This window comes from Camelus bactrianus, chromosome 16, assembly GCF_048773025.1.
Source record: "Camelus bactrianus isolate YW-2024 breed Bactrian camel chromosome 16, ASM4877302v1, whole genome shotgun sequence".
Classification (NCBI taxonomy): domain Eukaryota; kingdom Metazoa; phylum Chordata; class Mammalia; order Artiodactyla; family Camelidae; genus Camelus; species Camelus bactrianus.
Window position 1 is genome coordinate 7804702 of NC_133554.1, and position 15305 is coordinate 7820006.

General features: G+C 56.6%; 3 protein-coding genes across 5 annotated transcripts; all 3 read right to left on the reverse strand.

The window, feature by feature from the left end:
- Nucleotides 1-81: 81 nt before the first annotated feature.
- FGF11 (fibroblast growth factor 11) lies at nucleotides 82-7411 on the reverse strand. 3 transcript variants are annotated; one of them, XM_010965902.3, is made up of 5 exons: nucleotides 5138-7279; nucleotides 3390-3500; nucleotides 3088-3191; nucleotides 2268-2382; nucleotides 82-1994 (listed from the first exon to the last, which is right to left on the reverse strand). In XM_010965902.3, the coding sequence occupies exons 1-5, from the start codon at nucleotides 5328-5330 to the stop codon at nucleotides 1924-1926; spliced, it is 594 nt and encodes a 197-aa protein (XP_010964204.1). In that variant the 5' UTR covers nucleotides 5331-7279; the 3' UTR covers nucleotides 82-1923. The 3 variants fall into 3 exon arrangements, with proteins under 3 accessions (XP_010964204.1, XP_010964203.1, XP_074198393.1); XM_010965901.3 differs by having other exon boundaries at nucleotides 2268-2466; XM_074342292.1 differs by lacking the exon at nucleotides 3390-3500 and having other exon boundaries at nucleotides 2268-2466; nucleotides 5138-7411.
- A 13-nt stretch (nucleotides 7412-7424) lies between these two features.
- On the reverse strand, nucleotides 7425-9556 carry TMEM102 (transmembrane protein 102). The gene is made up of 3 exons (XM_074342291.1): nucleotides 9365-9556; nucleotides 8866-9214; nucleotides 7425-8763 (listed from the first exon to the last, which is right to left on the reverse strand). The coding sequence occupies exons 2-3, from the start codon at nucleotides 9077-9079 to the stop codon at nucleotides 7439-7441; spliced, it is 1539 nt and encodes a 512-aa protein (XP_074198392.1). The 5' UTR covers nucleotides 9080-9214; nucleotides 9365-9556; the 3' UTR covers nucleotides 7425-7438.
- A 1749-nt stretch (nucleotides 9557-11305) lies between these two features.
- On the reverse strand, nucleotides 11306-15117 carry SPEM3 (SPEM family member 3). Its single transcript, XM_045524819.2, is given in 4 exon segments — nucleotides 11306-11338; nucleotides 11340-14641; nucleotides 14761-14818; nucleotides 14965-15117. Coding segments are annotated over 4 exon segments (3531 nt in total). The 5' UTR covers nucleotides 15103-15117.
- Between the last annotated feature and the right edge of the window lie 188 nt (nucleotides 15118-15305).

Consider the following 15305-nt stretch of genomic DNA (forward strand, 5'->3'; position numbering starts at 1 on the left):
GCCCACCCGCCCCGCCCCTGGGACTTTATCCCCGCCCCGAGCAACTGCCAATGCCTGCCTCCCACAGATGACAGACAACACTTCAGTTGTATAAATCTTCTTTAATTTCAGAAAGCATGGAGTGGAGACCCTGTCCCCTGGGAGCAGAGCCAGGAGATGGGTGGAGCCTGAGCGGTGTCTGTGTGGGTGAGGGGAGCATCCATCCCGCTTGCAACAAGCCAGAAGTAGAAAGAGCCTGAGGAAAAGTGACCTGCCTGAGATCTATCCCCTCCCTTTTGGGCCTCCTCAGTCTACTCAGCTCAAATCTGGGACCTCTCAGAATCTCCTTCCTAGTTCACTGATGGGCTCCTGATCTTTTTCAGGCCTGTCCCGGCTATCTGCATTTTTTCAGAAAAATCTAGTCAGGCCCTTTTTGGGTACCTAAAGCCCAGCTGAGGTTATAAGCCTTAAGGTAAAGCAAATTCTATTCAGTTAGAAGTTCTGGGGGTGATGGTGTATGAGGTCTAGAGCCCAAGTGGCCCTCACCCTACTTGGCCTGACCTGTAGTGGAGATAGGTGGGACTTATGCTGAATTGGGGTCTCCTCATGGTGGGGGGTCAAGGTTATGTGCCATTTATATTTTTTATTCTAGACCCATTACCCTAAACACCTCAGATTTAAAGGGGACTTGGAATTCCTGCTGAGGTAGCTAAATGTTCATATCCCCCAAGCTCAGGCACAGGTCCAATCATGCCATGGTTCTGGCCCCTTCCCTATCCAAGCTTTCCTGCTATAAGCCAGGGATTCCTCCCAAAACTCCTCTGCCCTTCCTCATACTCTTTCCCTGGCAGGACCACAGCTAAGTTGCAGGAGCTAGAAACTATATGTAAAGATAAAGTTAGCATTCTGTAGGAAGAAAGAGATTTTTAGAAAATTATCTAGGAAAAACAAGATGTGGTTCTTGATTCATCCAGCACTTAATTCTTTGTGAATCACAGCTGAGTCCTTTCCAGAGCTCATCCTTAAAAGGTTAACACTAGAGAAGGTGGGAGGATGGGTCTAGAACTTACTCTAGAGCAATAATATGGCTATATAGGTCCCAGTTCCATCCTAGAGGGAAGGGCTGAGAGTTGTGGTCTATGTCCTAGAGCTGAGATCTGGAAGGAAGAATGGCTCCATATGTGTCTAGAACACCATGCTCTAGAATTGGGTGTCTCTGGGATAAGAAAGTTAAACCTGTGGTAATCTGAGACTGGTCCCAGTTCAGGCCAAGGCCAACAGCTGGACAGGGCTCAAATCCAGCCTCTCTCTACTTGGAAGCCAGGGGTCCATCTGGGTCAAGGACAGAAGCCTGATGGATCCAGAACAGAGCCTGACAGCATGTCTGTGTTCCAGCACAGAGCCTGAGTGCAGAAATGGCCCTAGCTGGGGTGCCTGGTGTTCCAGAATCTGTCTGGAACAAGGCAAAAGGTGGAGGAAGGAAAGAAGGAAACGAATCCTGAGCTCCAGTGGACCTATAAATCTATGGCTCAGTGGCAATGAAAAGAGCATAAGACTCTGGGGGCTGGCTGAGCCCGGGGTGGGGAAGATTTATGCCCTGGTTCTGTCAGCTTCAGACCCCCAGCGTCATCTCAGGAAGAGGCTTTGGTGGGGGGGGGGGCATGAGTGTGCAAGGAAAGAAGTGATCAGCCAGGACTATTTTCAGACACTTCACCCCAGCTCAGACCCCTTCCTGGGCCCAAGGATCTAAGGGTCTCAGCAGCCCTGGAAGTCACAGCCAGCCCCTAGGCTCCCTCAGGCTAGAGCACCTGGTGGGACCTGGCTGCTCAGGGCATGAGTGTGGCAGCAGGGGTGAGAGCAGGGCCAGGAGTGGGGCTGGGAGACAGACTGTGGTGGTGGCGGGCTCAGTGTAAGTGCAGGGAGCCTCCAGCCAGGGGCTACATTTCAGGGGGCAGGGGGACTGGAAGGGGAGGTCTCAGGGACACTGTGGAGAGAAGGCTCCCGATACATGGCCACTGTGAAGGGGAGAGAGAGGAACAGGAAGGAGAGTTAGGCACACAGAGAGAGCTCTGAAAGGGCTCCCTTCCCCTATACCCACCCTCTGGGAACCCCAACCCACAGAAGGAGCGCTCCCCAAACCCCCAAGGCCAAAGCCTTCCTGGCTTGACTTGTCATAATAGGTATCCCCTTAAAACACCTATAGTCCCTGAGCTTGTGTCACTAAATGTCCACGACAAGGTCAATACCCTTCCATGTGGCCCACCTCTCCCTGGAGGGTCCAAACTCACCCTCCAGGAGCTTGGGCACAAAGTGGGCTGCTGCCTTGGTCTTCTTGACTCGATTTCCCTTCATGACTCGGCCCTCCTTGTCCAGGCCCAGGTACCAGGCCCGGCCAGAACGGCGCTGGCGATAGAGAGCAGAGGCATACAGGACATAGTAATTCTCAAAGACGCACTCCTTAAAGCGACACTCAGCTGTGAAATGTGGCTGAAGAGACAGAGACCCAGAAAGGCACACACAGACAGACAGAGAGATAAAAAGACACATCACTGGACAGAAGGGGACCCTGAGAAGAACAAGCCAGGATACAATCCACACAATTTAGGCTGGGAGGGCCAACCTCTGAGTCCATGCAGGAACTGGGAGAAAGGAAGGATAAGGAAGAGTCTGGTGGCCCCCTGAGGGCCGGAAACTAGACTTCGGGGGGCCCTGGGATAAGAAGACACCATCTCTCTACTTTCAACCTCCCACCATCCAGGGGACCTGGAAGGAATTCCTGCTTGGAGGAATTCCTGAATCCTTCCCCTATATCCTGAATGACTCTGGGGAAGTGAGTAATAATGAGGTCTGGAGGAGGTAGGATGAGACAAGGGGGTCTTAAAAGGCTGAAAGAGTTGGACATTCAAAGAGCCAGAGGTATTTGGAGGCGCTGTTCAAGGAGGAGGGACTGGAGGGACCCTAGAGGAGGTGTCCGAGAGTGGGCAATGAAAGCAGGACATCAGAAAGAGCTGGAGGAGAGGAAGCCCTGAGCTGCAAAACATCTGTAATCAAGAAGGCTGTCACTAGGGGAGTCCCCACACCCGAGACCACTCAGCCTCCTTGTCTCACCGAGCTGTAGAGCAGCCCCTCAGCATTCATGGCCATGTAGTGACCCAGCTTGGTACTCTGGATGGTGACCACACGGAGCCCCACGGGAATCAGGTTGAAATGGGCTGGAGGTGGAGAGAGGGGGCATCAGTACCCCAGACTTCCAACTCCCAGCTGGGCCCCCCTCCAGGTTCCAGTTCTACTTCTTCCCTTGGGAGTCAAAGAGCCAGATTGAAAACAAACGAACCCAAAGTGGGAAGAGGATGATCATCTCCTATGCCTGCTCTTCCCCTCCCCACCCAGCAGCTGGCTCCCCCTCTCACTGAAAGAGCTGGTGTCCTCTGGGGTGCCCTGGATGCTCCCGTCAGGATTTGCCTGGAGGTAGAAACCCTGGCGGCAGAACAGTTTGGTGACGATGCCTTTGAGCTGAGGCTCTGGAGAGAGAGACATTCATCTTGAAACATGACATCTCTGTTCCCAAAAACATTCGTACACTTGGCGGGATCAGAGGAGAGAAAGAAGGGAGAACCAAGGGAAGGAAGTGGGTCCCAGGGCCCCAGCTCACTGACCTTCCAAGCAAGCTCTCTCCCCCTCCTCTTGGACTCCTGAGGAAGCTGGGGTGTGGGTCCCCTTCTGCTTCCTCTAACCACCAGCTTTCAGTTTAATTTATTGAAATTTATTTAAAGGCTTAATTCCTACTCTACAGCTCAATCAGAATGGGGGAGGGGAGAAGAGAGAAGAGCAAGGGGAGAGATACATGAAAACGCAGGACAGAGGGAGGCAGGCAGGACTGCTGAAGGGGCAGTATGTTTGCGAGTTGGGGGGCAGTAAGGTGACCACAGGGTAGGGGAGCCCCCTCAGGAGGTGGGTGGGACTGGGCCTGACGCTGACTCAGCACCTGCTCCTGCGGCTGCCGCTCTCTTGGCGCGGGCCTCTCCTTGGTCCAGCGCCGGACTGTCACTGACCCATCTGTCTGTCTATCTGTCTGTCAGTCTGCTGGCTCGCGGGGGCTCAGCCCTCCCTGAGGCTCAGCCTCTCCCCTTCAGCCAGGTAACCCGCCTGGGGTGTGGGACATTCGGTACCAAACCAAGGAAATGGGGGAGGGGGCCGGGGAGCTGGCGAGGCAAGCTGAGTCACGTGGGGGGCCGGGTCCCACTCAAAGGGTGGGCTGCGGACCGTACCACTACCAAGTGCCGGCGGCGGTGAGGAGGAGGGCGCAGGGGGTAGGGGGCTCCCCCTAGGGGAGCTGGGAGCGAGCGGGAGCGAAGCCAGAGGGACTCCCTGCCTGTCGCAACTGGACGGGGACCACAGGCTAACCCGCACAACTCTCCTCCCCCGGCTCTTGCTTCCTGCCGACTTCCCGGTACCCCCTCATAGGTGGTACGACCCCCAGTCTCAGTGAGGGTCTCCAGTCTGAGTTCGTCGCAGCAGAGGGTCCCCTGAGCCCCTGGGACCCGATTTCTGAGTCGCGTAGGGGTTTATAGGGGGTGCCCGGCTCCCGGCTTGCAGCGCAGGTCACAGGAGGAGGGCGCACAGAGGGGCGGGCTGGCGAGGTAGCTGCAAGGACACCCGGGGGAGAGCTGGGGAGATTGGCGCCGAGCCAGGCCAGCTCGGCCAGGGGGAACCGAGCCAAGGCATGGAGGAGCGGGAGAACCGGGGCGGGGGCGGGGCTGCCGGAGCCGCAGAAACCCTCGGGGTGACCCAGGCGTCCGGAACCCCCAGGCCCCTCCGCTCCGGATGGAAAGAATCGCGAGAGCCGGCACGTAGGCGGAGGACGGTGGGGGTGGGGACTCCTGCGTTGGGTTGGGGGGCGAGCGGGAGCTGCTGGGCTTTGGGGTACCAGGCTTAGCCCCCAAGCCTTCCCCTTGCCCTCGAAAGCAAGGAGACTCGGGGTTATGGGCGAAAGAGAAGGGAAACTGAGGCATAGTCTCCCTGAGACTTTGTGGTCCGGGCCCACCCCCTTTCACTTTCAGGGAGCCCCCCTCAGTTGGGCCCCACTCTTTCGAGTCCCTGGCCTCAACCTCCCAGGCAGAGAGACCCCAGGCCCGGAGACCCCGCTCCAGCCACTCACCCGGGCCGCGGTCCGGCCGCGCGGGCCGCCCCCCGCACAGTCGCACCTTGGACAGCAAGATGAGGAGCTGCTTCTGGCAAAGGGACTTGGTGCCGCGGGGACACACGCGCCGCTGCGCCGACACGGGCCGGCTGCCCCCGGGCTCGCGGACCTCCCGCTTCTGCCGGATCAGGCTACTGGCCAGCGCCGCCATGGCGCCCCGGGAGGAGACACCCCCAAACAGGCAGGCGCCCGGAGCGCGCTGGGCTCCCCCGGAGAAGCCCGCTTGCTCACCAGGACATGCTTTCGATGCTCCAGTCCCTACTCACTGCCCTACCCACAGGACCTGAGGATAAGCGCTAGATGACCCCCACCCCAGGCTCCAGCTCCCACCCTTGGGCCCCTGCTAGCTCCACTGGGTCCAACAGCCTATGTACCTCTCAACTGACCCCACCCACGACTTTTGCCCCCACTGAAAACTACCCCTTTCCCTGATCTCCAGTGTCCCTGGCCTCCACTTCCAGTATCCCAAAGCCAAGACCCTCAAATTTTCCAAAACGTGGTTCCAATATCCCCAGGCACCTTTCCACCCTATTTCAGGGCCCTGCACTCCTGCCAAATCCACTCTTGTAATCTTAAGGGTGCGGGTCCTTAGCTTTGGGGATATTGGTTCACTCCACCCCTACTGGGGCAATGCCAATGTCAGGGAAGAACCCAACCTTGATGTCTTTCCCTTTGCCACACTCTAAGTGGAGAATCCCCCACTTTTTTAAAATATTGCAATCCTCAAAATCTATGACTTGAAATACCAGACTGTCCCCATTCAGTGAGAAGAGGTTCCCAGACCCTGTCTCAGGACAATACCATTTTTTACCAAGTCACCCCCATTTCTAGTGGCACAGAGTTCTAGCTGCTGAGCCCCTTTCCTCACCTTGTTACCCTCCACTCCTTTTGAAGTCACCTCCAAATCCGCCCTTCCTAGTGGTTACACCAGGTGGTTGTCTGGAGGGCCCTCTGTCACCTCGGAATAAGGAGCATAGGTTTTGGGTTTTTTTGATTTTTTGGTTTTCCTGGCTGCCCCTTAATTTCCTTGGGAACAGCTGGTGCTGTTTAGATCCCAGGCCCTCCAATCCAACCAGCCCCTCGAGAGAGGAGTGCACCCACGTTGTCACGGGTCCCCAAATGTGAACAGACCCCCTGTAAGTCAGAGCGCATTAGAGCTTTCTGCGACAGGGCTTCCTCGTCCTCCCCGGGACTGCCTATAGCACCCCCTTTTCCTTCCCCGACGCCCCTCAACCTGTCCTGTCTTGTCGATCCGGCGACGGCTGGCGCTGGCTCCGGCTCCAGGCTCCTCCCTCCCTGTACCCCGCAAGCGGAGCTTCCCCCCACGCCTAGCTAGGCGACCCGGACCCCACGAAGGAGTGAGGGTGTCTCCGCAGAGAGCCCTGGTCCGGCGAAGTGAGCACTGGGCCTGGCGGCTGGACCAAGCGGAGCGGCTGCAGCGGCGGCAGCGGTAGAGGCTGTGGGAAGCTGAGGCGGCGGCGGTGACAGCAGCTCCCCCTCCTCCGAGAGCCGGCCCGGGGGCGGGGCAGGGGGCGGAGACGCCGGGAAAGAGGGGGATGAAGCTGGGCGGGCGGAACCCCAGGGTTCCTTGGAGGCAGGGAGTGGGGACGGTCTTAGAGGCAGACGGAGCCGAGGAAAGGCCGCATGTCTTGGGGTTCAGAGGAGGAGGGACAAGGAGGCGATTCCACTGTACACAACCCTGGATGGGAGGAGAGGTTGGGCTTAAGATAAGTAGAATGGCGGACGCCCTGGGAATGGAGAAAGGGACCCTACTGCCCGGGATGGAGGACAGAACTAGATGAGAAAAGTGGAGGGAATAACTGAAGAGATAGGGGTGGTGGTGAGATCTAGCCTGGGGTGAAATCCGGCCTCCTTAATCTCTCTGCTTTTGTGTGAGCCAAATTGGTCAATCCCTGGTCCTTTCCACGTTTTGTTAGCAATTACCTTCCCATCCCTGTTGACTCTTAAGAGAAAAAAAAAAAAAAAACCATAAGTGGGGGGAGAAGCTTGCTGGAGGTTGCACTGGAGCAGGAGGGATGCTGGCCACAGATCTGGAAAGTGGAGAGGCGGGAATGGAACGACCTGTGTCAGGGATGGGGCAGGAGGAGAATGGGAAGATGGGGAGGAACCGGTGAGGAGGCCTAGAACGTAGTCTTCGGGCCCAGGGCGCTCAGCCTGTCTCCCAGGCGAGGGGAGAGCAGTCCCCTCTACATCCCACGGCCAACAAAAGCACTTTCCAAGCTAGTAGGAGCAACATCTTTAATGGGCTCCGCCTCCCACGCCAGCTAAGCCGCCCCCCTTGCGCGCAGCCTTGGCCTCCTCCACAGCGGTGCGGAGGGCCCCGGCAGGGTCCCCGCGAAGCTGGGCCAACGCCCCGAGCAGCGCAGCGGCGCCGTCTCCGGCACGGAGCTTTCGGCCACTCAGAAAATAGTGGGGCAGCGTCCCGGCCTCGAGCACCCGGCCCAGTTCATCCAGCAGCCCGAGGCAGCAGGCGCCCGCATTCTCGGGCCGCGCCAGATAGAGCGCGGGCAGCCGCTCGCAAGCCCAGTAGAGCAACGTCCGCAAGAGGTAGGGAGCCGCGGCCCGGGTCCCAGCCACCAGCGGGCGCAGCAGGGCCTGGGCCGCGGCGTGCGCTTGCAGCAGCGGTGCGGGTATGCGCGACTTGAGCGCCAGCTCCTGGCGGGCGAAGCAGAGCTGCCAGCCGGAGGCGCCCGACCGCTCTGTGCCACCGCCGGGCACCAGGTAGAAGGAGGAAGACTCCGAAACCAGCGGGCCGGCCCAAGAGTGGCTACGAGCCCCCTCGGGCCAGCCGGCCACGGACACCACGGGGATCAGGTCGAAAAGCAGAAGGCGGCGCGGGGGCCCAGGAGTAGCCAGGAGGATGGTGCTGAACCCGGCGTGGCGGGCTGCATGCACCAAGCGCGGGGCACCCGGGACCGGGAACAGGGATTCAGCGACCGCGGCCAGCGAAGCAAAGAACCAGGCAGCCACCTGGGCAGGGCACAATGTGGGCCATGCCTCCAGAGCCTCCGACGGCTTTGGCACTGGGCTGGGGCTAACGTCGGCTGCTGTGGTGACGTCACCATTCGGTTTTTTCAAGGATGAGGGAAAGCCAACATCGGTTACGTCTTCCTGAGGCAGCTCCGGCACTGAAATGTTACTAGGTGATTTTTCCAAACACACATGTGCCCCAGGCTCAGCAACGTCGCCGTGAGGCTGGTCCACAGAGCTCTGCGGGTCCTTGGAACTTCCTTCTCTTTCGGTTGGGAGGATCGAATCACGTCTCCCTGGGACTGGGGGTCCTAGGCAATCCTGCCATGCCTCCCGGACTGAGGTTCCGTGTACTTGCTCTGGGAGGCAGAGCCATGCATAACAGGATCCCACATCCAGTTGTAGCTCCTGTCCAGTGCCGTCTAGCGAAAACACGGGCACCAGGAGTGTGAAGCCGGCGTCATAGTGAGGCCCCCGGGCATAGGGACCTAGAGGTGCAGGCCCCAGATCCAGGGAGCCCTCGCGAATCCCGCCACGAAGCAGCAAGAGCTCAGCCTGGGGAGGAAAGCGAGGGTCCCGGCGGTGAACGAGACCTAAGGGACGAGAAGGGATCCTGAGGGCGTGACCCAAAACCAGGGCGGGGTGGGGCGTGGCAGAGAGCTGGGAGTTCCCGAAGGCAGGGAAGGTTTACTTACCCAGCAGAGAGAAAACAAAATCCTTGGCCTGGAGGAGGTCTGGTCCCGGCTTGGGCCCGTCGCTCCAGCTCTCTTGAACACCTAGCTCCTGAATCAGCTGGGTTAGTTCTTGCAGCTGCGCCCCAGAGCAGAAGTCGATATCCGTGAGCGGCCGGGCTGGGGCTGGGGGCGGTGGGCCCCACCAGGGAGCACTTCCCCAGACCGCGGAAGCCATGTGGCTCTATAGTTTTGGGGCTAGGAAATACACGGACGGTAGGAAACCCGGATGGGTCGTTCTTTTGCTGCCGAAAAGTCTCCCGCGTTCTCTCTTCCCGAGGCCGAGGGAGTGCCCCACAGTCGGCCAATGTGTCTGCAGATCAAGGGCTCTAAATATAATCTTGAAAACGAACAAATAAATACCTCCTCCGTCCCAGTCCTTTTCTCATACGCTGGTCTCCCCCGCCCACGGACCGGTTCACCTGACTCATCAGGTAAAAAGTAGCTGTTGGGCCCCTCCTACCGAAAGCAATAGTCAGTTCCCTCCGCTGCTCCTTGTCTGCCTCCTGTTACCTCTTTTTCTGAAGAGGTTTATCGTTTGCAGCTTCCCTCTTAGGGGTAGCTGCAAGGGCTGAGAAGAAGATGGTTAGAAGGATTCAACAGGTAACTTCTTCCTGCTGCCCACAAGGCCACGCCCCTAAGTTACAACCACGCCCATTTATGGAGGAAGTCAGGGTGGTTCCGGACCCGCCCCGCCTCCAGTGAGAGTTCAATCACTCCTTTTGCTCTGCTGAGATCTCCCGGCGATCCTGGGATTTGTAGTTTATCTTTCGAGCTATCAGGGCTTTGGGGCCACGCCCCCACATCCTTTCCTGTTCCGTTGAAGTAGTGCCTGATGGAAGTTGTAGTTCCCATTGAGATAAATTATTCTGTGCCTTTCCAAGCCCAGGTCAACCCAACACAAACATTCCTTGGGGTTGGAGCAGAGGCATAATAGGATGGATCTGAATAGCAAACCATAATGGGGGACATACCTTACCGCCTAGGGAGAAATAGGGGCCTCTACATCTCATGTGTGAGTAGAGGAACCCTGGTCACTATCTAGAAGGATTCTTCCATGCAAGTATAGCTTCATTTTAGAGATGAGACTGCAGCCTAAAAAGGTTGCACATGACTTGTAAAAGGTCAGAGTTAAGCCAGAGAGGTGTTGGAAAGGGGCTCCCCAGCTGGGTGGAGAAGTATCTCCTTGGAATCAGTGGTGGTAGTATTAGACAAGAACACACAGGTGGTGGCCCAGAAATGGACATCTGACTCAGGGCAGGGACGTATTAATGATGCTCACCTCAGACACATGAGTGGTGGCAGGGAAAACACTTTGGAATATTGTGGCTCATGTGTCTATATAGAACAGTTACCAGGAATGAAAATCAAGTCCAGAGGGAATTCCCAGCTGGAAAATTATGCTGTCATGGACACAGCTTAATTCTAGGATGAAACTAGGAGACAGAATAATAGGACAGAAAGATGGGAAACCAGGGTGGGAGTGGTAAGGGGGGCAGGGAAATAGGAAACCAGAGAGAGGCTCACAGATCAGGCCAATGTATTACTGAATGAGGAATTCTTACATTCCTTTTCCCAAGGGTCTGCCTCTGGCGTGGATTAGGCCTAAGTCCATGGGCAAGATAATTAAGTGGAGACACCTGGAAAAATTAGAGGCCTAAAAAGGAGAGGATTCTCAGAATCCAGAGCTCAATTTGGGGAGCCTAAGTCTCTGGGGTTCCTAGTCACTAACAGAGAGGTCGTCTTCCTCAGTCACCAAGAGCCCCAAACACAGCCCAGAACTGGAGAGTCAAGTTTCTGTACATCTGGTTTTGATTAGAGACACCAGGTCAGGAAAACTGAGGCGTGAGCTCTTTCTCACAGTCCAGGGAAATCAGGCATTAGGTGTCCATCCCTCTACCTTACCTCCTCCCCAGAGGTTGGCTTCTGAGCCACCCTAAAAAGAAATAAGTGCTCTGGGCTCTGTGGGAGTTCTAGGACGCTGGGTATGGGTGACAGGGAGAGGAAAGTTCCTCTAAACTCTAAAGTATTATTCTCCAATAGGATTTTCTGTGATGATGGAAATGTTCTAAATGTGTACCATCCAATACAGTAGCCACCAACCACAAGTGGCTATTGAGCACTTGAGAGATAATGAGACTGAGGAACAGAACTTTTAATTTTAACTAATTTACATTCTAATAGGCATATTTGGCTAATAGCTACTGTGTTGGACAGTGCAGCTCTAGGACCCTGGGGATAATGGGTTTGGCTGTGTAGCTTCGCAGGGGAAGCAGGGGTAATTTCAGTCCTGATCAGGCCCTGTGGGGTGTGGCTGGGTAGATATCACCAAACAACTGCAGAATACTTTTCTTGCCTCTTTATTTCTCGTGCACATCTGTCCTCTCTTTTTCCAAGTTTCTCATCACACACTGATATCCCCACTCCTTGATGGTCTCAGGTGAGTTGCTGGATGCCTCTTGGTGAAGGCGCCTGGGAGACAGAGCTTCACACTTGTCCCTGCCCACTCCAAACTGTCTCTGGCGGGCGTCAAAGACCACATGCCCTACCCGGGTGCCTGACCCAGGACAGTGGGGCTTCCACTGATTGATTCTGGGAGGCACAGACATCTGGCGGTAGTTCTGACGGGCTGGAGGAACTGTGTCCACAGGGCGGTACACCCAGTCTTGGCTGCCTGCTTGCCGGGAGGACGACTGCAGCTCAATTAGTACAGGCACCTCTGAGAAGGTTTGCAGGTCATTGTAGATCACGGGTGCCTTGGGAGAGCCCGTGTTCTGACTGAGTGGGACAGAAGTCCATGGTGTGTGCTGCTCTGCTTCCTTTCGAGGAATCTCCCCAGATACAAATGTCTTTCGGGTCTGATGTGGGCCTAAGACTTGGGCAGAGTCAGTTCCTAGAGTGAGGCCTGGGTTCTTGTGGAGATCAGGATTCGGGACAAGGCATGAGATTTTGTTGAGTCCTGATCCTTTGGTAAGGCCTTGAGTCTTGGGGAGGCCAGAGCCTTGGCTAAGGACTGGGCCCTTATGGGGGCCAGGGTCTTGATTAATTCCTGAGGACTTGTGGCAGTTAGGGTCATGGGTATGTTCTGGGCTCCTGCAAATTCCAGCATCTTGGGTAAGGCCACATTGCTTGACTTCAGTGGCTTGAGTAAGGCCCGGTTTCTTATGGAGGTCAGAATCTTGAGTAAGGCCTTGGCTCCTGTAGACTCCAGAATCTTGGGTAAGACCTGGATTCTTGTAGTCTCCTGAGTCTTGGGTAAGGCCTGAGCCCTTACAGAGGCCAGAGGTTTGGACAAGGCCTGGGCTTTTATGGAGACCAGATTCCTGGGAAAGGCCTGAGCTCTTGTTGACTCCAGAGTCTTGGGCAAGGTATAGACTCTTCTGTGACCCAGAATCTTGGGTAAAGCCTAGATTCCTGGAGACTCCCAGATCTTGGGCGTTACCCGTACTCTTGTGACATCCAGAATCTTGCGAAGGGCCTGAGCTATTATGGAGGCCAGTTTTGGGGGAGCGCTCTTGACTTTTATAGAGTGCAGTCTCCTGGTTTTGCTCTAGATTCCCATAGACTACAGAGTCTCGCAGAAAGCCTACACTCCTCTGAATGTCAGAAGCTGGGAGAAATGGTGCATTCTTGTGGAGACCAGAGGGTTGGGTGAGACATGGACTCCTAAAGATACTCGCATCTTGAGTAAAACTTAGGCTCTTCTGGGAGCCAGAATCTTGGGTAACAACTGGATTCTTGTGAAGTTCAAAGCTTTGGGAAAGACTTGAGTTCTTGAATAGAAAAGGGTCTTGGCTTATGCCTGGAAGCTTGTGGAGACCTGGATCTTGGGTAAGGCCTGGGTTCTTGTGGAGGCCTGAATTTGGGGTAAGGCCTGGGTTTCTGGAAACAATAGAGTCTTTTGAAGGGCCTGGGGTATTTTGGAGGCCAGAGTCTTGGGTGAGGCCTAGACTCTCATGAAGTTCGGGAGGTTGAGTCTGGTTGGGGGTTTGGGAAATTGTGGAGAACTGGGTAGGGATGGGCCCCTGGGAAGAGAGGACAGTTTGAGGAGACTTGGAGGTTGGTGGAAGGGTGGCAGTTTGTGTTAAGGTGGAGGGCTCCTGGTGGTTGGTGTGTTGAAGGACAAAGGATCTGGGAGAAACAAGAGGTAGAGAAAGAATGCATGGTGGAGGCACAGTGCCTGGCGAGGTCTGGGTACTGGTTGGAGAATGGAAACAAGGTTGAGAAGGTGCAGCATCCTTGGAGTAGACCAGGAATTTGGGGTAGACTGGAGCCTGGGAGTCTGTTTCTTTCTTCTCAGAACTGCAAGGGTGGAAGCTGCAGTAAGGGAAGGTCTTGGGCTGTAAGAACTCGCCGTTGGCGTCATTTGAGATCTTCCATTCCATATTCCCCAACTCCAGGTAACCCAATATGGATCCTGTGGAGAGCTTGGCACCATCCGCACTACATGGCTTTGATGTTTGCTCAGAGCTCACTGGGCCATGCCCCTCTTGGGGCCTGGAGAGGGTACCCAAGTCTTTTCTGGAATACCCAGAATTCTGAGGGGGACGCACATGGAATAAGTTGTGCTTTACCCTGCGGGCATCATAGACCACGTGGCCCCTGGAGAGGCCCTGGCTGAAGGCGGACAGGGTAGAGGGAATAGAAGTTAGGACGGGGGAAGGGGTAGTAGCCGGGACTGGAGTGGGAGTCAGGGCCATGACCAGCTCTGGGACAGGGGTTGTGGCAGAGATTGGGGCAGAGGCTGGTGTGGGGGCTGGGGCAGGAATTGCAGCAGGGGCAGAAGTTGCAGGAGGGACCAGGGTATGGTTACGGGTATAGGTTAGATGAGCATGGGTCAGGGTGCAGGCTGAGGCGGGGGCTGTTATGTGCTCAGGGTTGTGGCCCAAGGACTGGGCTGAGGCATGTGAGGGGATCTGGGTTTGGGCCTGGGCCAGGATTTGGGCTGAGGTGTGCTCAGGACCATGGACCTGGGCAGGGCTGTGCTCAGGAGTGAGGGCTGGGGAGTGAGTCTGGGCCTGGGAGGTGGTGTGTTCTGGGGGGTGGACTGAGGAGTGAGTCTGCACCTGGGGCATGGCATGCTTAGGAGGGTGGGCTGAGGAGAAGGTCTGGGTCCTGGCAGGAGTATGCCTAGCAGCGTGTACTGGGGAGCAGGTTTGAGGCTGGGGTGGGCCGTGCTCAGGGGGGTTAACTGGGGAGCGGGTCTGGGCCTGGGCGGGGGTGTGCTGAGAGGGGTGGGCTGAGGAGAAGGCCTGGGCCCTGGCAGGAGTGCGTCCAGGAGGCTGGACTGGGGAGCAGGTCTGGGCCTGGGCTGGGGCCTGGGCTGGGTCACAGGCTGGGGTCTTAGTCTTGCTCTCTTGGGGCAGGCGGAGTGGAACCATGTCCAACTTGCCCATCCTGTGGTACCTGGAAGATGTCTTTTGCCTGGAGAAAAAGGTGGCTTGGGCCTTTAAGGCTGTGACTTGAGGGGCCTCCCCAGCTCCCATTATCCCCTCCTTCCACAGTCCCCATGGAGCCTCCATGGGAGCCCCAGCGTGTCCACACTGAGGCGGCATCCAGCAGCACCTAGAAGCCTTCTCATCATTCGTGTCTGGTATCCAGGAGTCAAGGTGGTTAGGCTGCCCGAGCAGGAAGCTTGGGCGACAGTGGAAGTGGGAAGAGACTCTTGAGCACAGGTTCTTGGGATCCACAGAACAGCGCATGCACATGGGATGGCTGCCTGGAGAGCTGGATTGCTTGTCTGCAGGGAAAGGCGGGATGGGACAAGGCTTGGGTTCCTGAGGGACTAAGAATCAGGAACAGGGATAGAAGAAAGGGGACAGGCCCACATCCCTTGAGCCCACGCTGGGGTCCACTCACCTTTGGGGAAAAAATGACGGAAAAGAGTCCGCAAGGAGCTCTTCAGATGCCTCCATAGCTGAGGGAAGCAGGGAAGGGGAGAGTCCGGGAGCAGTGTGAGCCTGGAAGTCCAACCCTTGTCTGGCCACATCCCAGCAGCCCTCCCATTTCAGCCCTTTGAGATCCCAGGGTCCCCCAACCCTGCTGCCCAGATCCTGCCCTGACCAGTGTCACCACATTGATCCCCACGTTGAGCAAGATGAAGCTGCCCAGAATCAGAAGAATCGAGTCTCCTAGGTCCTGGCACTTCCTGGGGTTGGTGCCAGAGCATGCCTGGGCTCCGTAGTGGGTTCGTTCACCCATGTCCGGGGGTCCCAGGACTATCTGGGCCCCCTGGCCCCCACATACTCACTAGTAGCCAGACTCCTCTGGTGGGGGAGGGGGAGAAGGACTGGGTCATAATAGGGCAGGTGGCTGGGGTCACAATGAGGGAGGAGGTGGAAAAGGAGGGCCCAGGATGGCATTCCCTGGTAACTAGGTTCAGGTCACCTGAACCTGGACAGTCA